The 27,451-nt window shown below is 41.4% G+C and overlaps 1 protein-coding gene across 2 annotated transcripts in view; it reads right to left on the bottom strand.

The window, feature by feature from the left end:
* Positions 1-27,451, bottom strand: part of LOC141073822 (major histocompatibility complex class I-related gene protein-like) — a 102,804-nt gene that overhangs the window by 55,779 nt on the left and 19,574 nt on the right. For both annotated transcript variants that reach the window (XM_073561280.1, XM_073561277.1), the window contains exon 2: positions 9,461-9,724. In XM_073561280.1, coding sequence (XP_073417381.1) covers positions 9,461-9,724 — 264 coding nt within the window. The remainder of the gene's footprint in view (positions 1-9,460; positions 9,725-27,451) is intronic.

Raw genomic sequence — 27,451 nt, forward strand, 5'->3', positions numbered from 1 at the left:
AGAAATTCTGCGTAGATGATCCTGTATAAATGCAGTTTTTAGTATGGCTGCACTCGGATGGATTCCGATATCTTGCTTATTGGTTTTAACCCCAAACTCTTCTTTCGTCATGGATGAGGCTCATATCAAAGCAGGAAGAAATTCTGCGTAGATGATCCTGTGTAAATGCCGTTTTTAGCATGGCTGCACTCGGATGGATTCCGATATCTTGCTTATTGGTTTTAACCCCAAACTCTTCTTTCGTCATGGATGAGGCTCATACCAACAAACCCAAAATAAAACAGAAAAATGTAAGTACAACAATAACAGAAACAATAAAAACACCCAAACCCTAAAAATGATCAGGAGAAAACCCAATAATATCCTATAGAAACGCACCAAAACCAGCATTTTCATTAAGACCTTGAGGTTGCAAAGTACCCAATTTAAATATCCACCTACACTCCAATCTGGCAAGTTCTTTACCTAAATCCCCCCCTCTAGAGTTTAATACAATGCTGTCAATACCTTTAATTTTCAGCAACTGTGCCTTGCACCCATGGTATCTTTTAAAGTGTCTCGGTAATGTTTTGAGAACACTCTCATCTTCCACTGTTTTTTCCTTTTCTATATCTAAGCAATGCTCTCTGGTGCGAATTTTTAATTCACGGGTGGTTAGGCCCACATACACTTTATTACACGGGCATGTAGCATGATATATTACCCCTTTACTTGAACATGTTAAATGTCTTCGGATTTCAAAAGATTTAGAACCATTGAAATTCTTAAAAGTATTAGCCCTGATCAAATTAGCACAAGCCTTACATACTCCACACGGAAAAAAGCCAGGATTATCACACCTAGTGGATTTACGGTAATCTTTTTGTTGGATTCAAAGTGGCTATGCACCAGACAATCACGTAATGTCCGCGAGCGTTTGGCTACCATTGAAGGATATGGATCCAGAATTTTACTTAAGGTTGGGTCACTCAATAAAACATTCCAGTGTTTATTTAAAATATTCCTCAATTGACTCCATTGAGCATGGAAAGTGGTTATAAACCTCACCTTGTTCCCTGATGAGTGATTATTCTGTGCCCTACACAACAGAGAATCCCTCGGCGTCTGTTTTGCTCTATTGTAACCTTTGCGAATACTCCTATGGCTATAGTTGCGTTCTCTGAAACGTTGTGATAACTCTTTGGCTTGTAATTCGAACTGATGGTCATCTGAGCAAATGCGTTTAATACGTAAAAATTGGCCAATCGGAATTCCTTGTATCAAAGTTTTTGGATGAAAGGATTCCGCATGCAAGAGGGAATTAGTAGCTGTTTTTTTGCGAAATACAGTCGTAGAAAGCTCTCCATCATCAGATGCTGAAATGAAAATGTCCAGAAATTCAATACTTCGACCAAACTTATGTGTCAAATGAATATTATATGGATTGTTATTAAGGACCTTCATTGTCTCATTCAATTCATTCAAGGAGCCCTCCCAAATAAACAATACGTCATCGATAAATCTGATCCAATTATGGATCTGCTTCATCCCTGGTATAGCATCATCAAGGAATATCTCCGGCTCCCAGAACCCCAAAAATAAATTGGTCATTGGTCCAGGAGCTACCTTCATGTATTAAAGATACAACAGCGGCCTTAAACCATTTTAATCAGGTTCAACTGAATGATAACATGCTATTGGTAACAGCCGATGTGGAGGCGCTCTACTCTTCTATTCGACATGAAGATGGTATTAGGGCGGTCCAATGGTTTCTGAGATCGAGCAACATTCTGAAACCCATGGTTGAATTGCTTATTCAACTATTGGATTTTGTACTTAAACATAACGTTTTCACATTTAATAAAAAAATCTATTTACAAACACAGGGGACTGCGATGGGGGCCTCTTGTGTCCCCTCGTATGCCAATTTATTTTTGGGGTTCTGGGAGCGGGAGATATTCCTTGATGATGCTATACCAGGGATGAAGCAGATCCATAATTGGATCAGATTCATCGATGACGTATTGTTTATTTGGGAGGGCTCCTTGAATGAATTGAATGAGACAATGAAGGTCCTTAATACCAATCCATATAATATTCATTTGACACATAAGTTTGGTCGAAGTATTGAATTTCTGGACATTTTCATTTCAGCATCTGATGATGGAGAGCTTTCTACGACTGTATTTCGCAAAAAAACAGCTACTAATTCCCTCTTGCATGCGGAATCCTTTCATCCAAAAACTTTGATACAAGGAATTACGATTGGCCAATTTTTACGTATTAAACACATTTGCTCAGATGACCATCAGTTTGAATTACAAGCCAAAGAGTTATCACAACGTTTCAGAGAACGCAACTATAGCCATAGGAGTATTCGCAAAGGTTACAATAGAGCAAAACAGACACCGAGGGATTCTCTGTTGTGTAGGGCACAGAATAATCACTCATCAGGGAACAAGGTGAGGTTTATAACCACTTTCCATGATCAATGGAGTCAATTGAGGAATATTTTAAATAAACACTGGAATGTTTTATTGAGTGACCCGACCTTAAGTAAAATTCTGGATCCATATCCTTCAATGGTAGCCAAACGCTCGCGGACATTACGTGATTGTCTGGTGCATAGCCACTTTGAATCCAACAAAAAGATTAAATCCACTAGGTGTGATAATCCTGGCTTTTTTCCGTGTGGAGTATGTAAGGCTTGTGCTAATTTGATCAGGGCTAATACTTTTAAGAATTTCAATGGTTCTAAATCTTTTGAAATCCGAAGACATTTAACATGTTCAAGTAAAGGGGTAATATATCATGCTACATGCCCGTGTAATAAAGTGTATGTGGGCCTAACCACCCGTGAATTGAAAATTCGCACCAGAGAGCATTGCTTAGATATAGAAAAGGCCAAAACAGTGGAAGATGAGCGTGTTCTCAAAACATTACCGAGACACTTTAAAGATACCATGGGTGCAAGGCACAGTTGCTGAAAATTAAAGGTATTGACAGCATTGTATTAAACTCTAGAGGGGGGGATTTAGGTAAAGAACTTGCCAGATTGGAGTGTAGGTGGATATTTAAATTGGGTACTTTGCAACCTCAAGGTCTTAATGAAAATGCTGGTTTTGGTGCGTTTCTATAGGATATTATTGGGTTTTCTCCTGATCATTTTTAGGGTTTGGGTGTTTTTATTGTTTCTGTTATTGTTGTACTTACATTTTTCTGTTTTATTTTGGGTTTGTTGGTATGAGCCTCATCCATGACGAAAGAAGAGTTTGGGGTTAAAACCAATAAGCAAGATATCGGAATCCATCCGAGTGCAGCCATACTAAAAACGGCATTTATACAGGATCATCTACGCAGAATTTCTTCCTGCTTTTATCTGAGCTTTATCCATGACGTAAGAAGAGTCTGGGAAAAATCTACAAGCAAGATATCGGAATCCATCCGAGTGCAGCCATACTGACAACGGATTTATACAGAATCATCTATGTAGGATTTCTTCCTGCTTTTTATATGTGGTGGACCTTGATCATTTTTCACAACGGTTTGGTTCAGAATATAGTATCTTGGGATTTCCAGACATTTTTTGTCGGTAGTTTGGTGATTGGTAATTTTGTACATTCTTTGTAATAATTATGCACATTTAGTATGGGGCATATTTTGATGGACATTTTGAAGTGTTAAGCATGTATATTTGTCCTTTCGAATTTTGTGAGAAGAGTAAGGCCTGTTTCACACTTCCGTTTTTGTGTCCGCCAAACGGATCCGTTTCCGTTTTTTTGACGGAAACTGATGCAAACGGATCCGTTTTTAAAAAAACGGATCCGTTTTTTTGACGGATCATGCAAAAAAATGGCGGATCCGTTTTTTTACGGAAACCAACGGATTTTGACGGATTTGAAAAAACGGAAGTGTGAAACAGGCCTTAGTGGGTATTTCCGCGACACTTAACATCATATTTTTATATTAAATACTTTCATATTGTGAAATCCCTTTGCTCAGGTTATTATAGTGATTATGTTTACGCACAATGATCATTTAGGCTTTACAATGACTAATATACTGAATTTCGCTTCAACCGTTTAGTTATGTGGGCCAATGATATGAGCAGTATGGGGTTGGAGTGCGCATGTGCGGTTCGGCACCCTCCTGACATGCGTGCCGTGGGCAGTTACACTGACGGTGTTCGTCCCTCATCATCAACTGGATGATGGGGGATAGGAGGCTGTTCATTATGACCGCGGCAGGATGTCTTTTAGTGAAGTGGAGTGGAGCGCGATCGGCACATGCGCCATACAACCATCCCTATAGTGCTTTTTGAAAGGGTTTGATTCATTGGCTGAAGCATGGAAGACAGATTCTCTCTGATTGGCTGAGGCTGGTATTTAAACTCAACACACCCATTGCTTAGACACGCCCCCCGAGGAAGCTGGGAGCGAAACGTGCATGTCGGGGTGGAGGGATTTTTCTCCCAGGGGACTTCTATTAACGCTGCCAGGATTCAGGTAATGGCCTCAGTAGCTTTAATGCTAACTAGTTTACATAGGTATACCATGGATGTTATTATATAACTTTGGTTTATCTGAGCCGATGAGCTTGTGCTGTGTAGTCATTATACTCTGCATGTTTGAGTAAACAGCAGACATTTATAGTATAGCTTTCCAGGAGCATACATCAACTGATTGCTTATTAGCGATGAGGTTCTATACCATGCAGCAGAAAAATACATATAATGGGAGTTGCAGGTCCCTCTCTTTTTGCACTGATCTTGGAAACTTGTATGTCTTTTAATGTTTTGATATTTGTATTAATAAAAGTAATTATATTTTACCATTTGAAATGCTCTGGTGTTGATCTGTACTCCAATTGGAGGTGATCTTGGATTTTTGGTCTGTAGTAAATGCCTACAATGGTGTCCTTTCCATTCTTCTGTCCTTGTATTCTTACCCAAACAGTTTCCACAGAACTCCCAGTCTCTGAAGCTTCAATCTCTGTGCAGATTTACGCGTTTCTAACATACAATGCGACACCTCCTCCTCGTTTATCAAGTCTGTTTCTTGCAAATAAGTTGTATCCTTCTAGTCTTGTATTCCAATCATGTGTATCGTCCCACCAAGTTTCAGTGATTCCAATGACATCATATTTCTTTTCCTGCTTTAGTAGTTCCAATTCTCCTTGTTTGTTGCCCATGCTTTGTGCATTAGTATAGAAACATTTTAGTTTGTGATTGGTTTCTCTTTCTCCAATATTGTTATTAGTTAGATTATTTTGTCTTTGTTCTTCCTTTCCACTTCTAATAGCAGAGTTCTCGATAGCATTTGTCAGGTGTATGGCTTTTTCTGGCCTTTTGCTTCCCTTCCCACATTGTTCTAGTTTAAAGCTCTCCTGATGAGTGTAGCAAGGCGACTTCCAAATACATGTTTTCCAGTCTTCGTAAGGTGCAGCCAGTCTCTAGCAAGTAGTCCATCGTATAGGTAATTCACTCCGTGATCCAGAAATCCAAATCCTTGCTGACAGCACCATCGACGTAGCCAGTTGTTCACCTGCAGAATCTTATTCCACCTCCTTGTTCCATGGCCATCCACTGGGAGGATGGAAGAGAAGACCACCTGCGCTCCCAGTTCTTTCACTTTCTTACCTAAGTTTTCAAGTTTTCAAAGTCTCTGCAGATGGTTTCCAGGTCGTTTCTTGCAGTGTCATTTGTCCCCACATGTATTAGCAGGAATGGGTAGTCATCTGTAGGTCTGAAGAGTCCTGATATCCTGTCAGACACATCTTTAATTTTTGCACCTGGAAGACAGCACATTTCTCTTGAAGTTATATCCGGTCTGCAGATAGCGGCCTCTGTTCCTCTCAACATGGAATCCCCCATGACCACCACTCTCCGTTTCTTCTTCACAACAATTTTCTTTCTTCATTCAGGAGGATTCTGAAAGCGTACAAGGTTGCTGTTTGTGGGCAGAGTCTTATCCTGGTTTATTTCTTCATCGTTCTCCTGCGTAAGAGCCTGATACTAGTTCTTTAGCAATATGGGTGCTGACTGCCTCCCCATCCTCCTGCTTCTCTGGGTCACAGTGCAGAACAAGATGGCAATGGAAGATGAATTGTAGTTCTGTCCTCTTTAGCAATGAGTCCTGCTCTTTTCTTAGATGCAATGATAGCCAGTGACTAGTCTGGAGACCATGTGGACCACACCCTTCACAAGAGAAACGTCATACCCAGCGTCGGACTGGCCCACCGGAGAACCGGTGGATTCTCAGGTGGGCCCTGGCATCTGGTGGGCCCTGGCACCTGCTGGCATACAGGGCCAGCAGTTGCCTAGGGCCCCCGCTGCTCCAGGGGCCCCCAGCCAGTGGTGAGTCGCACACCATGCAGCTGCTATGGGGGCCCCTGCCAGCGGAGCAGCAGCGGGTGTCAGGAGGCAGAAGTCCCTGTCCCCGCTGCTAAAGAGAAATGAATATTCACTGCGAAGCAGTGAATATCATTTCAGGTCTCCACCCCCAGAGGCCCCGCCCCCAGCCCAGTAAGCTGCTCTGCAGACTACAGCTGTAAATCAGGGCCGGCGCCGCCCCCAGTCCTCTCTGCTCCTGGCTCACAGCCAGTGCGCGATGACGTCACTACATCGCGCACCCGCTGTGTGTCTGGCAGAGGGGGCAGCTCCTGACACTGAAGCCGGGATCAGCGTGGGAGCGAGGAGGAGAGGTGAGTATCGTGGTTTGTTTTTTTTTTTTTATATCTCTCGCTCTCTCTATCAGTCTCTCTCTCTCTCTATCTCTCTATATATCTCTCTCTCTCTATCTCTCTTATATCTATCTATCTTTCTATCTCTATCTATTATCTATATCTATCTATCTCTATATCTATCTCTATCTATCGCTCTATCTTTATATCTATCTTTCTATCTCTACATCTATCTCTATATCTATCTATCTATCTATCTTTCTATATATATCTCTATATCTATCTATTATGTCTATCTATCTATCTCTATATCTATCTTACTCTATCTCTATAATCTCTATATTTATTATCTATCTATCTTTATCTATATATATCTCTTTCTAATATCTATATCTATCTATCTCTATACCTATCTATTTATTTATCTATCCATTATCTATCTCTATATCTTTTCTCTGTATCTATCTCTATATCTATATCTCTCGCTATCTATCGCTCTATCTCTATATCTATCTATATATCTATCTTTATATCTATATATCTATCTCTATCTATCTCTATATCTATATCTATATCTCTCTCTATAGCTATCTATCTATATATCTCTATCTATCTCTATATCTATCTCTCTGTATATCTATCTATCGCTCTATCTCTATATCTATATATCTATCTATCTCTATCTATTTATCTCTATATCTTTTCTCTGTATCTATCTCTCTCTATATCTATCTCTCTCTCTATCTACCGCTCTCTCTATCTCTATCTATCTTTATATCTATATCTATCTATCTCTATATCTATCTATTATCTCTATATCTATCTACCTATCTATCTCTATATCTATCTCTATATCTATATCTGTTTCTCTCTATATCTATCTCTATATCTATCTAGCTATCTATCTCTATATATATATCTGTTATCTCTATATCCATCTCTATCTCTATATCTATCTCTATATCTATCTATCTATCTATCTATCTATCTATCTATCTATCTATCTCTATATCTATCTTTCTATCTAACACTATATCTCTATATCTATCTCTATATCTCATTATCTATCTATCTCTATCTTTCTCTCTTTATCTATTGATCTATCCATCTATCTCTATCTATCTCTATATCTATCTATTATATCTATCTATTATCTCTATTATCTATATCTATCTATCCATCTATCTATCTAGCTATCTCTATCTATCTCTATATCTCTCTCTCTATATATCTATCTATCTTTCTAACTCTCTATCTATCTCTATACATATCTCTATATCTAGCTATTATCTCTATATCTATCTCTATATCCATTATTCCCTATGAGGGGGTGCATTATTCCCTATGAGGGGGGCAGTATTATACCCTATGAGGGGGTGCATTATACCCTATGAGGGGGGCAGTATTATACCCTATGAGGGGGTGCATTATACCCTATGAGGGGGTGCATTATACCCTATGAGGGGGTGCATTATACCCTATGAGGGGGGCAGTATTATACCCTATGAGGGGGTGCATTATACCCTATGAGGGGGTGCATTATTCCCTATGAGGGGGGCAGTATTATACCCTATGAGGGGGTGCATTATACCCTATGAGGGGGTGCATTATACCCTATGAGGGGGTGCATTATACCCTATGAGGGGGGCAGTATTATATTCTATGAGATGGCTGCATTATATTCTATGAGGAGGCTGCATTATATTCTATGAGGGGTCTACATTATATTCTATGAGGGGGCTGCTTTATATTCTATGAGGGGGCTACCCCAACTCCTGCTACATAATTAAGACATGTACAACCTTATATTATACCCGGATATTAGCGTGTTTTACCGCATAATTGGTGGTCTGGTATTTAACTCTATGCAGCTACATAGTGGGCCCCAAGAATGATTTTCTCTGGTGGGCCCAAGGTGTTCCAGTCCGACGCTGGTCATACCGATCCTAATTTGAGGATTATGGTGTGAAGTGACTTAATATACAGTAGCCGGACCCCTCTAGTCTTCATTCCAGGTCACTAACAGCTTGGCACTACACTGATTTCTCAAACGTTTTCCACTAGCCAATTTCAACATGGCAATGCCTGGCCGTATGTTGCTGGTGTTACTGTGAGCAGCCTGCGTGGCCTAAATGTGCTCTCATGGCTTCAGAGTCTCCAGACTTGTCTTCATCGAGCACATCTTGGATGTCATTGGTTCTTGATTACACAGATGCTACCAGCAGTGGATTTTGATGATTTGCCCAAGAGCATTCAGTGGCAGAAGCTTCCTCAGACAACCATTAAAAACCTCAACTGATAGCAGCCAAGGTTGGAAGTCCCAGGATTTCTGCACATGGCTCAGTCTCCAGAATGAATACATTGAGATGTTTGGATAATTTTGTTTACATGTTTTTTATAATTTACATATCATTAGCATGTCCATCTCTCCTGTGATTTCCAGAATTCTACGACTTAGTGTTATTGAGAGAGCATCAAGCTTCAATATCATGTAGATTTACTAATGGCATATGTGGGATGATTTAACATCCAGATCTATACTAGGGTTCAAAACGTTGCTACCGTTCCTGTATTTGTCATGCCATATTAATGCAATTTGATTACTATTGGATGCTGAAGCCACCTTCTTTTACTTAGGTTCTCTTTATAGTCTGTGAGGTAACAGAGTACAAACACCTGTTTTGGGATAAGGGGTGCTACAATGTGCTTGATCCGTTATAGTTCTTCAGAATCATATTCAATAAACACAGTAAAATGCATACAGTACGATACTGAATATGTAGAATATTGTGCATCTCACCTCCGGTGTGATTAAATATCTTCCTCCATAGCTTTACTTCATGTCTAAATAAAGCTTCATCTCCTTTACTAAAATGTGTCCATCTCTCCCAGTACTCCTGTTTCTCATTATCCTTCATCCATTGAGTCATGGGGACACGACTTAGAGTATCACTAGTGTATTTTTCCATCAGCTGATCATCCAGATATCCAAGTATGGAGTACTCAGGCAGTCCATATCCCGGGGCTGAGACTCCAAAGGTGTAATAAGACAAAGAATGACTGTCTGAGAGAGAAATGGAGAGTGTTACATGCAACACTGGTTATATTATAATCTACTACAGGGCAATACTACCATATTTAGCATGTGTGTGCACTGCCTGAGTAATCAAAAGGACAGGCCTGAGAATTACAAAAATACAGCTTATGTTGTGTTAAGGACATCCAATCCATTTTTGGTATGTTCCTATGTTGTTTCATCTTGGGATGAAAAAAAAACCCCTACACCTAACTGGTATTGCCATACCTACAAGGACCTGAACAATACCACTACCACATTATATATCCTGCCATAGTGAACTCCATTATAAAACTACGCAAGAATAGCGAGTTTTATTAATCTTTGCTCTCCCAAAAATGGTGACAATGAAAACTACAACTCATGCCGCAAAAAAACAATTTCTCAAAAAGCTAAATAACTGTTATGGTTAGAGATTATTTGGTGTTGGCCATAATACTGGAGGAATATGGAGGCTGCATTAGACCATATGGGGGCTGCATTAAACCATATGCGGGCTGCATCATACCATGCGGTGGCCATAATACTCGAGGACTATGAGAGCTACATTATACCATATGGGCGGCTGCATTATACTATATGGGCGGCTGCTTTATACCATATGGGGGCTGCATTATACCATATGGGCGGCTGCATTATACCATATGAGGGCTGCATTATACGATATAGTGGCTGCATTATACTATATAAGGGGGCTGCATTATACTCTATCAAGGACTATGGGGAGTGCATTATACTATATGAGGGCAGTATTATATTCTATGAATGACTATGGGGAGTGCAGTATACTATATGCATTATATGGGGCTGCATTATACCATATGGGGGCTGTATTATACAATATGTACAATATGGGGGCTGCATTATACTTTAACAAGGACTATGGGGTGCTTTATACTATGTGTACTATATAGGGGCCGCATTATACTCTATCCAGGTCTTTTATACTGCATGGAGGACTAAGGGGATTGCATTATTCTGTAAGGAGGACTATGGAATGCATTATACTATGGGGAGTGCATTTTACTGTATGGAACACTATGGGCTGTGCAGTATACTATATGGAGGACTATAGGGAGTCCACTCTACTATATGGAGGACTATGGGAACATTGTACTTTATGGAGAACTATGGGGTGTGCATTATACTATATGGAAGACTATGGGGTGCATTATACTATGTGGAGGACTACTATGGGGTGCATTATACTTATCAAGCAAAATGATGCCTATTCATCAACTTCAATATTGTCGACCCCGCTCGTTTTAGTGGCCTGAAATCGGTGTATGTAGATACAATGGAAAAGTGTGATGGTACAATATGTCAGCATTTGGGGTCCCAATTTAAACTTTTGCCCACGACCCTGCTTTGTCTAATACCATCCCTCATTGTCCTATAAAGACATGTGTAAAGGCCCCGTCACACTAAGCGATCTCGGTAGCGAGATCGCTGCTGAGTCACAACTTTTGTGACCTAACAGCGATCTCACCAGCGAGATCGCTGTGTGTGACAGAGTAAAGCTTCTACATCCTTGATGACCATATCATGGAAAAGATCGATACTGTTCCCAGGAGATATGGGAGGCATGAAACTTGATTTTACTCCTCCTTTAAAAGGTATTGGTATTTCTCCGCTGGAATTAACTAATTCCAGGGAGAAATCTGGTTCAGTTATACTCATTAACATTTCAACATCACTTAAAAATTGTCTAGGACAGATATCTTAACATAAAGCCTAAAGGACCAATAGTTGGAGGTTTCTCACCTTCATGTATAGGAACAGAAACTGCAGCTGAAACACTGGAAAAAGATTTTTTAAGATGTAGCTTTCTTATACTTTTAAACAATTCAATCCTAAAATCGGCATAATCAAATTTTTCTGGAATACAAAAATTTAAGCCTTTAGATAGAACTTCAGTATGTTCACTGGATAATTGGCGCTTTGAAAGGTTTATTATGCGTAGATTGTCCATTGGAGGTGTTATTTCCTCCATGATACTTGCTTGCGTTTCTTTCCTTGATTTTGTGATTTTCCGGCCTCGTCTTGTTTTTTTCCTAAAGGGGGCGTATTATTAGAGGTAGAAGGAAAAGTAAGCATGCTTGAGTCCTCTCAATCGTCTGCAACACTTGAGTCCGAATCCGTGGTCCATCCTTCATAGTTATTTTTCTTTTTATGAGCCATGTTGTATCTCCGTTTTTTAGAAAAAGAAGAACGATTTTTATTCCAGGAAAAAATCATATATATACACCGGCATAGTATATATGTAGTATGTTTTTTGTTTTTTTTTACATTCAACACATTAGCCGGATGATGGGACTACTACTGTCCCATCATTGGCTAATGTGTCAATCACTGTCATTGTAGCAGGCATCGCCCGATGGGACTTGTAGTCCCATCGGACGATACCTGCACACACACAAGACCCCCGGCAGCCGGCACAGGTCCCCGACAGGCATGTACAGACCCCCGAGAGGCCCGTACAGACCACCGGCAGCCGGCACAGGCCCCCGAGAGGCCCGTTCAGACCCCCGACAGTCGGCACAGACCCCCCGCAGTCGGCAAAGACTGCGCATCATGATGCGCACATACCGCGCATCATGATGACATCATTTCAGTAGCCAATCACAGCCACAATAGTGGCTCATTGCATTATGGGGACTTCCGATTCCGGTATCCGATATTGAAAAAATATCGGTACTCAGTATCGGAATTCCGATACAGCGAATATCGGCCGATACCTGATATTTGCAGTATCGGAATGCTCAACACTATTAGTGACATCAGAATGTATGGGCTCCTGGGATATATATTAGTGACATCAGACTGTATGAGCTCCTGGTGGTACATATTAATGACATCAGAATGTATGGGCTCCTGGGGATATATATTAGTGACATCAGAATGTATGGGCTCCTGGGGATATATATTAGTGACATCAGACTGTATGAGCTCCTGGTGGTACATATTAATGACATCAGAATGTATGGGCTCCTGGGGATATATATTAGTGACATCAGAATGTATGGGCTCCTGGGGATATATATTAGTGACATCAGAATGTATGGGCTCCTGGGGATATATATTAGTGACATCAGAATGTATGGGCTCCTGGGAACATATATTAATGACATCAGAATGTATGGGCTCCTGGGGATATATATTAATGACATCAGAATGTATGAGCTCCTGGGAACATATATTAATGACATCAGAATGTATGGGCTCCTGGGGATATATATTAGTGACATCAGAATGTATGGGCTCCTGGGAACATATATTAATGACATCAGAATGTATGGGCTCCTGGGGATATATATTAATGACATCAGAATGTATGAGCTCCTGGTGGTATATATTAGTGACATCAGAATGTATGAGCTCCTGGGGATATATATTAGTGACATCAGAATGTATGGGCTCCTGGGGATATATATTAATGACATCAGAATGTATGAGCTCCTGGTGGTATATATTAATGACATCAGAATGTATGAGCTCCTGGGGATATATATTAGTGACATCAGAATGTATGAGCTCCTGGGGATATATATTAGTGACATCAGAATGTATGGGCTCCTGGGAACATATATTAATGACATCAGAATGTATGGGCTCCTGGGGATATATATTAATGACATCAGAATGTATGAGCTCCTGGTGGTATATATTAGTGACATCAGAATGTATGGGCTCCTGGTGGTATATATTAGTGACATCAGAATGTATGGGCTCCTGGGGATATATATTAGTGACATCAGAATGTATGAGCTCCTGGGGATATATATTAGTGACATCAGAATGTATGGGCTCCTGGGGATATATATTAATGACATCAGAATGTATGAGCTCCTGGTGGTATATATTAGTGACATCAGAATGTATGGGCTCCTGGTAGTATATATTAGTGACATCAGAATGTATGAGCTCCTGGTGGTATATATTAGTGACATCAGAATGTATGGGCTCCTGGTAGTATATATTAGTGACATCAGAATGTATGAGCTCCTGGTGGTATATATTAGTGACATCAGAATGTATGGGTTCCTATTGGTATATATTAATGACATCAGAATGTATGTGGTCCTGGTGGTATATATTAATGACATCAGAATGTATGGGCTCCTGGTGGTATATATTAGTGACATCAGAATGTATGGGCTCCTGGGGATATATATTAGTGACATCAGACTGTATGAGCTCCTGGTGGTATATATTAGTGACATCAGAATGTATGGGCTCCTATTGGTATATATTAATGACATCAGAATGTATGGGCTCCTGGTGGTATATACAGTGGGGCAAAAAAGTATTTAGTCAGTCAGCAATAGTGCAAGTTCCACCACTTAAAAAGATGAGAGGTGTCTGTAATTTACATCATAGGTAGACCTCAACTATGGGAGACAAACTGAGAAAAAAAAATCCAGAAAATCACATTGTCTGTTTTTTTTTTCATTTTATTTGCATATTATGGTGGAAAATAAGTATTTGGTCAGAAACAAAATTTCATCTCAATACTTTGTGATATATCCTTTGTTGGCAATGACAGAGGTCAAACGTTTTCTGTAAGTCTTCACAAGGTTGCCACACACTGTTGTTGGTATGTTGGCCCATTCCTCCATGCAGATCTCCTCTAGAGCAGTGATGTTTTTGGCTTTTCGCTTGGCAACACGGACTTTCAACTCCCTCCAAAGGTTTTCTATAGGGTTGAGATCTGGAGACTGGCTAGGCCACTCCAGGACCTTGAAATGCTTCTTACGAAGCCACTCCTTCGTTGCCCTGGCGGTGTGCTTTGGATCATTGTCATGTTGAAAGACCCAGCCACGTTTCATCTTCAATGCCCTTGCTGATGGAAGGAGGTTTGCACTCAAAATGTATAAGTGACATCAGAATGTATGGGCTCCTGGGGATATACAGTGTGTCCGTAAAGTCATGGGGCACTTTTATAGTTTACATTTTGGCCCTTTCTCTGGTCCAATCATATAAGACCTGTTCATGAGGAGAGCTAACAAGAACCAATCAAACAACACAAACTCATTTAAGCTGTTGCTGAGCCCCCAGTCAGATTAACCCCTGATAAACTGAACTGATTAATACACTGCCAGGTCTGTGACATCATGCAACCACAAGCTTATGCCAGCAGTGTGGTTTTCCATGCCAGTCGAATCCATGACCAAAGTGCTACGTGAATATCGGCGCGTTTAAACTGGGAGAGTTTTTCTTTTATTTGGAGCAGATTTCACATTTCTATTGTCTTTTGTTGCTTACCAGTGACTTACCAGTGACTGGTCAAAAGTGCACCATGACGTTACAGACACACTGTATATTTGTGACATCAGAGTATATGGGCTCCTTGTAATATATGGTATATTAGATAAATCAAAATGTATGGGCTCCTGGTGATATATATTAGTGACATCAGAATCTATGTGGTCGTGGTGGTATATATTAGTGACATCAGAATGTATGGGCTCCTGGTGATATATATTAGTGACATCAGAATCTATGTGGTCGTGGTGGCATATATTAGTGACATCAGAATGTATGGGCTCCTGGTGATATATATTAGTGACATCAGAATGTATATGGTCATGGTGGTATATATTAGTGACATCACAATGTATGGGCTCCTGGTGATATATATTAATGATATTACAATGTATAGGGTCCTGGTGGTATATATTAGTGACATCAGAATGTATGGACTCCTGGTGGTATATATTAGTGACATCAGAATGTATGAGCTCCAGGGGATATATATTTTTTTTTTAATCAGATAAATTTTTATTAAATGATAAGAAGTATATCATATGACATCAAGCAGTTGTTCACATATAATCATACATTTTTATTAACAAATTTGAATGCGGTAACTGGAATTCTGTCTGCAGCTCCATAAATGACTTAAGTCTTCCCTGACCCATTAGCTGTCCCATCCTTCTTATTCCTGCCTCTCTCCAGGGCCCAAATCCTTCCATTTGCCCGAATTCTGGCAAATTTATATTATCCCATACAGGAGAGTATTTGGTAAAGCCCGTGACACCCCTTATCTGTTTAACTTTTTCCCATACCTTATGAATTAGGAGAACAGTAGGAAACCGAGAGCCTAATTTTAAAAACTGCCCCCCTTCTAAACTCTCTCCCAGAGGCCATTTTCTAAACAAATATCTCAAACTACTGGGCGATTGTCCCTGTCCCGTCTCCACCCCCCATCCTCCGATATGCTGGCATTGTGCTGATAAAAAATATACCCAGGGGTTGGGAAGCGCCAAACCTCCTTCCTCCTTCGGCCTCTGCAAAGTTTCTTGTTTAAACTGTGGGCTTTCCCCCCCCATATTAGATCACCAAACAGCGATTTAATTTTGTGGAACCTACTCTGCGAGATCCAAATTGGAGAATTATGCAGTACATATTACAGCTGTGGCATCACAATCATTTTTAAAAGGTTCACCCTTCCAATTACCGAAAGATGTAATTTATTCCATGCTGATATTTTTGAACAAATTTTTTGTAGCAAAGGGCTTAGATTAAGTTCTTCAAACCTTGTCAAAGGAAGGGCGATTTGTATCCCCAAATATTTAAATTTCGAAACTACCTTCAATTTTGCAGACCTTCCCACCTCCCCCATATCCCCATCTACCTCATCAATGGGCATTATGCACGATTTGTCCCAATTGATTTTGAGTCCGGAAAATTCCCCGAATTCCTCAATTAATGCCACCGCGTCCTCCAAAAATAGCAAAATATCGTCGGCATACAAAGACACCCTCTCCTCCTTCACTCCATAGACAAATCCTTTTATCTCTTGTGCATCCCTTATTTTAGTGGCCAGAGGTTCCACGGCGAGGGCAAACAGCAACGGAGACAACGGGCATCCCTGCCTCGTACCCCTATGTAATGAGAAACTATCAGATAGTTCATTATTCACTCTAATTTTTGCCGTTGGAGAGGAGTATAGCAACCCCACCCACGATATAAACTTGGGCCCAAACCCAAGGCCCATCAAAACTGACCATAAGTACTTCCATTCTACACAGTCAAAGGCCTTATGGGCATCCAAAGACACTACTACTCTCTTTCCAGCATTTTCGGCTGGAATTTGCATATTTAAATATAGCCTCCTTAAATTGATTGCTGTAGATTTATTGGGCATAAATCCCGATTGATCTGGGTGGATTCAGATTCGCCAGAATCTTTACATCTGCCGTAAGGAGTGAAATTGGTCTGTAGGACTCCGGATTCAATGGGTCCTTATCAGCTTTAGGAATGACCACCACAATGGCCTCTCTCATAGATGTAGGTAACATTCCCCTCTCCAACGACTCATTAAATACCTTCTCCAATTTGGTTATTACTTCTTCATTAAAAATTTTATACACCTCTGCCGGAATGCCATCCGCCCCCGGGGCCTTATTTCCTGCCATGTCCGCCAGTGCCACCCTCAACTCCTCCGCTGCAAGCGGCCTATCCATCCATTCTCTGTTTTCATCCCCTAGTCTAGGAAGCTTAATCGCCCTCAGATACCTGTCCATCTCCTCCTGACCTTTATGTATCTTTGAGGAGTATAGCTCACTATAAAATTGTTTAAATACATCCAAAATTTGATCCCCCTTTGTAACCACATTACCTTCCTTAGATTTAATTGCATACACATGTGAGGATTCCCGTTGTGCCGAAGCTATCACAGAGAGCAGGTGCCCCACTTTTTCACCCTCCGCATAGAATGCCTCGTTCTGAAATGCCCGCCGTCTCTCCGCCTTACGGATGTGAAGTTTATTAACTTCCGACTGGGCCGCTCTCATGCGGGTCTGCGTAGCTTTAGTACACTGCGCACCCAATGCTTCCTCCACCGCCCTTAATTCCTCCATCACTGCTTCATCTAGATTTTGAGACCTAGTCTTATATCGAGACACTTCTCTGAATAAAATCCCTCTCAAAAACGCTTTCATAGTATCCCAGACTACATGACCCTCTGCACTACCTTCGTTAATCCTAAAGAATTCTCCCAGTTCCTCTCCTATCTTTCCCATATCCAGCAACCGTAGCCAAAAGGGATGAATTTTCCAACCCATACCTGTCAACCTCCCCCGTTCTCCCAATTGTAGAGATATCACCAGTGGACAATGATCCGATAGGACTCTGGGCAAATATTCCACTTCCTGTACCAAGTTATCCATCCCCTCATTTCCCAAAGCCACATCAATGCGAGATAGGGAGCCATACGTCGCCGAGTAGCACGAGTAAGTGTAGTTCTCCATATTCCGAACTCTCCACAAGTCTATCCAACCAATTTCCCTCATGTAATTTCCAAAAGGTGTCACGTTCCCTCCCTCTCTGCTCCCCGCATGTTTACCCTTATCCCAATGATCATTTGCAATATTATTCACATCACCTATTACAAGCAACGGGACCCCAGTCCATTTCCCGGATAAGTCCAGAATTTCCTGTATCTTCTTTCCAGAAAATGGTGGAGGGATATACAAAGACACAATACATAATAGTCTATTCAATATCTTACATACAATAAACACATATTGCCCATCCTTGTCTATTATAGCCTCCACTTCTTCATATGGAGTAGAAGTGTGGATCAACACCGACACTCCCCTAGCATAGGCTGAGTACGTCGAGCGATAAGCCTTCCTCACCCACCTTTTTTGTAACATAGCTACTTTGTCTTTTACCAGATGTGTTTCTTGGAGGCAAATCACTGAGAGCCTCAGCTTCAGCAAATATTGTAAAATTGTGGCCCGTTTTGAGACGTTAGCGAGACCCCTAACGTTCCAGCTTAAAATTTTAATTCTGCCCCCCATGATATGTTGCAATACCAAACATTTGACACGTTATACCTGAAGTCTCGGTCCTCCCCCCATCCCTCCCCCCCACCCCACCCTTTCCCGCCTCTACCCCCTGTCTCAACCTTCCAACTGAAATAACTCTCATCCTTCTCCCCCAACCGAAAAAAAAAGCTATCTCCCACAACATTTAAGCCGAAAAGAATTCTCTCTCCCTCTCTATTTGAGATCTAGGAGGGCGTTTTTACAGCCTAACAATACAAGCTCTATACTCCAACTACTCTCCCGTCCACATTTATCAAACTGCAATAATTGTTGCGCCGCCGAACACAACCCACATAAACCAACATGGCATTACTTCATCTCAGAGATGACCATTAACTTGTCAAATTCAAACTAAATCACAGTTAGTCACTATTTCAACATCACTCAGAGTGTGCTTCAACGGGACTGTCCCGCTCTGATATTCTTTATGTTAGAGTCAAGCCAGAGTGTCGCCTCCTCTGGATTTTGAAAAAAGTGTACTCGATCCAAAGCTACAACTCTCAGCTTAGCTGGGTAAATCATTGAATAGCGCACATCCATATCTCGTAGTCGTCTTTTAACTTCTCCAAACGTCATCCGGAGCTTCTGAACCGCTGCAGAATAGTCTGGGTAGATGGAGATGCGATTGCCATCTATAGTAATTTCCGCACAGGTCCTGGCTTTCCGCAGCAGAGTATCCCGGTCCCGATAGTTCAGAACTTTGGCCAAGATAACTCTTGGGGCTGATCCTGGGGGCAGGGGTCTAGTGGGCACACGATGTGCTCTTTCAACGGAAAACATTTTAGTGAGACCATCCCCTCCTACAGTATTTTTCAGCCATGACTCAATGTACTCAGTGGGGTTATTTCCTTCCGCTTTTTCTGGTACCCCCACAATCCTCAGATTGCTCCTACGGGAGCGGTTCTCCAGATCATCGGTTTTAAATTCCAGTTCAGCTATACGCTGCACATACTTTTTTTTCCCTTTTCAACAGATCATTAACCTGGTCTTCAGCGCTCCCCACACGTTCTTCCACCACCTCCATTCTCTGTTCAACTTTGCGCACTGCAGCATTAATCGCAACCATCTCTCCCTTTAAATCATCCACACGACTGTTCAAAGCCGCAAGGGCAGACTTGTTGTAAAGTACCACAGAAAATATATCTTTGAGCGTCGTCTCTGCTATATCTAATGTGTCCGGCTGTTCAAGCTGGCCAGCGCGTGCAGCCACAACAGGGGATCTCTGTTCCTCCCCACCACTCTGTGGCTGGCCCCCTCCTTCCTGCTGTTTCCCAGGGATCTGCGTTGTGTCAGGTCTCTCACCTTCAGCCGCTGACCTCTCATTAGCAGCCTCCTCTGACCTCGCAAAGCGTTCCAGCCGAGCGATCACCTCCATCTGTCTTTGATATGCCGCGCTTGCCCTTGCCGCCTCCTCTGCAGCCCCGGCACCATCTTGGGCCTGAGCGCTTCCCGACGCTGCCAGCTCCTTCTGTCTCCTGCGCGTCATCCTCATGCAGGACTCCTCTCCACCAGACCGTCCTCCACTCACTGCTACTCCCCGGATCTCTGCACACTCCTTGGAGCGATTTCAGCGTTCGGCGGCGCCTCAGGTATCCTTAGTAAGGGAGATTGTGGCAGGAGGGCTCCACTGCACGTCCTCTCACATCATGCGCTAGGCCCCCCCCCCCCCAGGGGATATATATTAGTGACATCAGAATGTATGAGCTCCAGGGGATATATATTAGTGACATCAGAATGTATGAGCTTCTGGGGATATATATTAGTGACATCAGAATGTAAGAGCTTCTGGGGATATATATTAGTGACATCAGACTGTATTTCCCCAAAGCAGTTCCACTTACCTGAGCTTCTTAGAGTTGACAGTTTTCATGTGATGGAGAGAAAACATAGACAATCTCAGATTCTGGCTTTTGTCAAGAATTGCCCAACTTGTCCTCAGGCAAGCAAACCGTCGGGACAACGTCTGGGTGATAGCCAAGGAGGTCACTCAGACCTCCAGACACCTGTTTCTTCCTCTGATAAAGTATTAATAAATATGTTGTTATCCTTCAAGAACCAGGTGTTATCAGCATTGACGTTCATTGACTGCGGGTCTGCTGCTAACTTTATTGATTCTGGGCTGGTTCAAAAGTTAGGATAAGGGACAGGAAGTTTGGAAAGATGCATTCAAATTTTCGCCATTGACATAACACCATTATCCTGGAATTCGGTCAAGAAGGTAACGGTGGATTTCATGCTCCTAATGGAAGCACTTCACTTTGAATCCATCTCCTGTTCTGCTTGGATAATTTACCTGTTGAGTTAGTACTGGGGCTTCTATGGTTGCTTCTTCACAATCTTGCTATTAATTGGTGTCAGAAGAAAATTATTAAATGGAAAACCAATTGTTACAAAGAAATGTCTAAAAACTGTACAAATATGCTCCGCTAGTCTGAAGGGTCTTCCGGGGTACCTGAAGGACAAAGAGGTGGTGATACTACCTCAAGAACGTCCCTATGATTGTGCTCTTAATCTTGTCCCTAATGTCAAATTACCGTATCTAAAGCTCACTTTCACAATTTGTCTGCGCCTGAATGAAACGCCATGAAAGAATATTAACAAAAGTTTACAGAAGGGTCATATCCATCCTTCCTTCTCCCCTGCGGATGCCGGATTTTTATTGGTTAAAAAGAAAGATCGTGGCCTACGTCCAAGCCTCAGTTTCCAAGAACTAAACAAAATCATTGTAAAAAATACGTACCCACTTCCACTTGTCTCCGACCTATATAATCAGCTTTTGGGTTAAGTGGTTTTCTAAACTTGTTCTTAGATGGGCTTACAATTTGTTCCACATATGGAAGGATGATCAGTGGAAAACAGCATTTTTAATGTCTGAGGATTTATTTGAAAATCTTTTCATGCCATTTGGATTATCCAATGCACCTGCTGTTTTTCAATTTTTTATGAATATTTTATCTGATTACATTGAGAGATTTGTTGTGATTTACCTGGATGATAATTTAATTTTGGACTCTCACCAGGAACATGTCCGTGTAGTATTAGAAGGATTGAGGGAGAACTCTTTGCTAAATTAGAGAAATATTTTTTTTGTTTTGTAAATTTCCTTCTTGGAGTTTATCTTGTCAGCAGAAAGATTTAAGATGGATCCTATGGTTCAACCTCATGACCATAAGGTTTGGCAACTTCTTGGATTCGCCAACTATTATAGAAAATTCAGAAAGGTATTTTCTTAGATTGCTAAACCTCTTACTCATATTAAACATAAGGGGATGGATCTCAAGGTTTGGTTACCAGATGCTATTAGGGCTTTTGAAAAATTAAAATATTATTTCATGTCTGCTCCTGTTCTATGCTAACTCAATCTCCAAGAACCATACATTTTGGAGGTAGATGCTTCAGAGGTCGAGGTAAACACCGAACAAGTTGAATATTGTCGATCGCGATCAATTAACGATTTGAACTCAGTGCATGTAAATGCAACCTAATTGTTTGAACAGGATGGTCCAATATGTGAGCATTTAGGACCCTACTTTAAACTTTTGCCCAAGGCCTCACTTTGTCTAAAAGTGGATCTGGGCACAGTTTTCATTAAATCACATTCACTTTGCTTCAACAGTTAAACATGCAATTTTGGTGTTTTTTTTCTTTATAGGCTTCTATGTGGAGCCTGAAAAAAACCCAAGTAAAAATGCTGTTGCGTTTTTAAGTGCAGAATCAAAGCTTTCTTGTACTATTAAAATGTGCTAACAACTCTGCTTCACATCTGCAACAATAATGCATTAAATATGGGGGAAAATACATAAAAGAAAAGCAAATAAGCAATAATCAGAGAAGATTGCTATTGTGTCGTGTGATGCAGACAGTTGAAAAGAACATGCAGCAGAAAAAGTGCATCATCTATGCTATGTGTGAACATGGCCTCAGCTTTACATTTTTATTACATTTTTATGGGTTTAACGTTTTTACAACATTTACCAATCACCATAAATATTGCTTTGTTGTATTGGTAGATAGGATTACAAGGACACCAAATATGTTTGTTATTTACTGATTTGTGTTTATTATTTTGTATCTTTGTTAGTTATTTTATAGGAAGAAAAAAACATTTCTTTTATTCACCTCTGGAATAGAGGAACATAGAAATACACTGCTATATGTACTAGTATAATCTGTCTGTGACTTCACAACCTGAAATACAGTTGACATAAGCTCTCCACATAGTCCTTATACAGTATAATGATGAAAGATGGCGCATCAACTGATCCTCCTACATCATTCTTCCTCGGCGTCTGTCGTCTTAGCGCAGTGGACAAAATGACATCACTTTATGGTGCCTGCTGCGCTGAGATGTGCGGCGCATTAGTGTTCTCGCTGCAGAGCAGCGGGGGAACAAGGAGGAGAGGTGAGCACTTTATTTTTTTTTAATTGTGGTGCCCATAATACTATATGAAACACTATAGCGAGTGCATTATACTGCATAGAGGACTATGGAGAGTGCATTATACTATATGGAGAACTATGGCGAGTGCATTATTCTATATGGAGGACAATGGGGAGTGGATTATACTATATGGAGGATTATGGGAATGCACTATACTTTATGCAGGACTATAGGGAGTGCATCATAACATATGGGGAACTATGGTGTGCATTATACTGTATAGAGGACTATAGGGAATAAATTATACTGTAAGTAAAACTATGGGGAGTGCATTATACTACAGAAAATCTTTGGTATTATTATCTTCATTTAACTTGTCTTAAATGAAAAAACACAAAAGAGAATGAAGCAGTCTGTAACTGATGAAGGCCACAGCAAAGAGGTGGTATCATGTGAGGCAAGGTGAATGAGGCTTATATCGGGTCAGAAACCAACCCAGGTAGCATACAATTGACCAACCGAGCGTGCGGACATGGAGATTCGTGAATCGAGATACAACAGCAGGCCAAGATTAATTTTATATTTAATCGTTGAAAGGCGCACTAGAAATATACAGGTATATATTTACAAGAACAATATACAGGTACATAGTCAGGAGTGCAGTACAAGGGTAGGGTATAGATAGGTTTGAATTACCGTGTTATGTAGCATGTGACCACAGGGAGGCGCTGTTGGATCACAGGTCCAAATCTTAGTTACGTGGTTCCCTTGGCCGCATCAGATAACAGGTCCTCCTGCCAGTAGAAAACTAAGTCCAAAATGAGGGACTGCCTTATATCTCCCAGGCTGTTTCCTCCCACACTCTGCTGCCACCAATGGGCTGGGCTGCCTCCCCCCTCCCATGTCTGAGAATATGATTTTCTGTCCAGAATCATGGATGGCCCATAACTCCCCACCCTAAGCTCTGAATGGGTTGGTGGTGCTGCCACTGCGTTCTGCTGGATTTTATCTGCGCATAGAGACTAAATATGAATACTGTATGTACTGTAGGCACTGGGAATATGCAAATGATCTCCTCAAGACTCTTCCCCTGGTTTTCCGATTTCCTCTTTTCAGCTGCAACGGCCAAAACCCAGTGATCATTGAGCTCGCGGAGACTCTTCACTTATCCCAGAAGGCACTGGGAATATGCAAATGATCTCCTCAAGACTCTTCCCCTGGTTTTCCGATTTCCTCTTTTCAGCTGCAACGGCCAAAACCCAGTGATCGTTGAGCTCACTGAGACTCTTCGCTTATCCCAGAAGGCACTGGGAATATGCGAATGATCTCCTCAAGACTCTTCCCCTGGCAAGTGCCCATGGCTGAACATGATCGTCCGAAGGCAATGTTTGTACTGCCCATGGAATTATTTGAATTTAATCGAATACCTTTCGGCCTGACTAACGCTACTGGCACGTTTCAGCGATTAATGAAAAGATGCTTGGGAGACCTGAACTTTGAAGCTACTCTCCTCTACCTGGACAACATCATTGTCTATGCAGCCACCTTTGAAGAGCATCTCCAATGGTTGGAGCAAGTGTTGAGTCGTTTACAGAAGCATGGCTTAATTAAAAGTGAAGCCTCAAAAGTGTCACCTTTTCCGCAAGCAAAATGAATACTTAGGACATTTCGTATCCGCTAATAAAGTGAGACCAGCATGAGAGAAAATAGAGGCAGTGCAGGACTGGCCCACTCCGAAGACAGTAAAAGACATTCAGGCTTTCCTGGGACTCACTGGGTATCACTGAATGTTTGTGAAGAACTTCACCCGAATTGCTAATCCGCTGCTGGAGTTATTGAAGGGAGTGCCGTCTGGTGCAAAGAATCATACCATCCAGTGGGGCGATATCCAGGAAGAAGCTTTCCTAGCTTTAAAGATGGCCCTGACTGAGGCCCCAATATTGACTTCTCCCAGCACTTTTATCCTTCACACCGATAGAAGCCTACATGGCCCAGGAGCTGTCCTGTCACAAATGCAGGACAGGAAGGAGCGAGTGATTGCATATTCGAGCCGGTCCCTTCATGACTCAGAAAGAAACCCAGATAACTACAGCTCTTTCAAGTTAGAATTGCTGGCGCTGGTGTTGGAGATGACTGAGAAATTCACTGAATACCTGTCAGGGTCTGAGGTCTTGGTGCGCAGCAACAACAACCCCCTGGCCCACCTGGAAAATGCAAAATTGGGGGCCTTGGAGCAGAGATGGGTGGCCCGTAGTGTTGAGCATTCCGATACCGCAAGTATCGGGTATCGGCCGATACTTGCTGTATCGGAATTCCGATACCGACTTCCGATATTTTTTCAATATCGGAAGTCGGCATCGGAATCGGAAGTTCAAAGTTGATTGACAGCCTGACGTCATCATGATGCGCGGTGTGTGCGCATCATGATGCGCCGTCATTTCGGGCCTTCCGGGGGTCTCTGCCGGCCTGCCGGGGGGCTGTGTGGACTGCCCGGGGTCTGTACCGGCCTGCCGGGGGGCTGTGCCGGCCTGCCGGGGGGCTGTGCACCCTGTGGGGGTCTGTACCGGCCTGCCGGGGGGCTGTGCCGGCCTGCCGGGGGGCTGTGCTGATGTCCGGGGGTCTGTGCAAGCATCGTCCTATGGGACTATAAGTCCCATCTGGCGATGCCTGCTACCATGACAGTGATTGACACATTAGCCAATGATGGGACAGTAGTAGTCCCATCATCCGGCTAATGTGTTAAATGTTAAAAAAAAAAAAAAAAAATACTACATACATACTACATACATACTACATGCATGCTACATACATACTACATGCTACATACATACTACATATATACTACATGCATGCTACATACATACTACATGCTACATACATACTACATATATACTACATGCATGCTACATACATACTGCATGCTACATACATACTACATACATACCACATATATACTACATACATACTACATGCATGCTACATACATACTACATACATACTACATACATACTACATGCATGCTACATACATAACACATATATACTACATGCATGCTACATACATACTACATGCTACATACATACCACATACATACTACATACATACTACATACATACTACATACATACTACATATATACTACATGCATGCTACATACATACTACATGCTACATACATACTACATATATACTACATACATACTACATGCATGCTACATACATACTACATACATACTGCATGCATGCTACATACATAACACATATATACTACATGCATGCTACATACATACTACATACATACCACATACATACTACATACATACTACATGCATGCTACATACATACTACATGCTACATACATACTACATATATACTACATGCATGCTACATACATACTACATGCTACATACATACTACATATATACTACATGCATGCTACATACATACTGCATGCTACATGCATGCTACATACATACTACATACATACTACATGCTACATACATACCACATATATACTACATACATACTACATACAATACATTCATACAATACATACATAGACATACAGTACATATAACATAGAGTAACATACTTACCAATACTTGTCACATTGTTCCCCGAAGCCATTGTCTTTTACGGAATAAATATTAACATAACAAACCACAAAAATACTCACCCACGATCCGAAGCAGTCCACGAGTGTGTCCCACGACGATCTTGGGTAGAGAACTGCAGCATCAGCTGATGCTGCCGTTCTCTACGGGCTGCAGGAATCCAATGACGGAAGGTAGGTATCCTTCCGCACTGTATTCCTCCGCCACTTAAAAAAAAAAAAGTCCCTAGTCTCACTTTATGCCATTGCTGCGTGGGAAATTCCCACACAGCAATGGCATAAAGTGAGACTAGGGACTTTTTTTTTTTTAAGTGGCGGATTAATACAGTGCGGAAGGATACCTACCTTCCGTCATTGGATTCCTGCAGCCCGTAGAGAGCGGTCGCATCAGCTGATGCTGCAGTTCTCTACCCAAGATCGTCGTGGGACACACTCGTGGACTGCTTCGGATCGTGGGTGAGTATTTTTGTGGTTTGTTATGTTAATATTTATTCCGTAAAAGACAATGGCTTCGGGGAACAATGTGACAAGTATTGGTAAGTATGTTACTCTATGTTATATGTACTGTATGTCTATGTATGTATTGTATGAATGTATTGTATGTAGTATGTATGTAGTATATATGTGGTATGTATGTAGCATGTAGTATGTATGTAGTATGTATGTAGCATGCATGTAGCATGCAGTATGTATGTAGCATGCATGTAGTATATATGTAGTATGTATGTGGTATGTATGTAGCATGTAGTATGTATGTAGCATGCATGTAGTATGTATGTAGTATGTATGTAGCATGCATGTAGTATGTATGTAGTATGTATGTAGCATGCATGTAGTATATATGTAGTATGTATGTAGCATGTAGTATGTATGTAGCATGCATGTA

The sequence above is a fragment of the Dendrobates tinctorius genome, unplaced genomic scaffold, assembly GCF_039654945.1.
Source record: "Dendrobates tinctorius isolate UK_male_01 unplaced genomic scaffold, ASM3965494v1 ptg000315l, whole genome shotgun sequence".
NCBI lineage: Eukaryota > Metazoa > Chordata > Amphibia > Anura > Dendrobatidae > Dendrobates > Dendrobates tinctorius.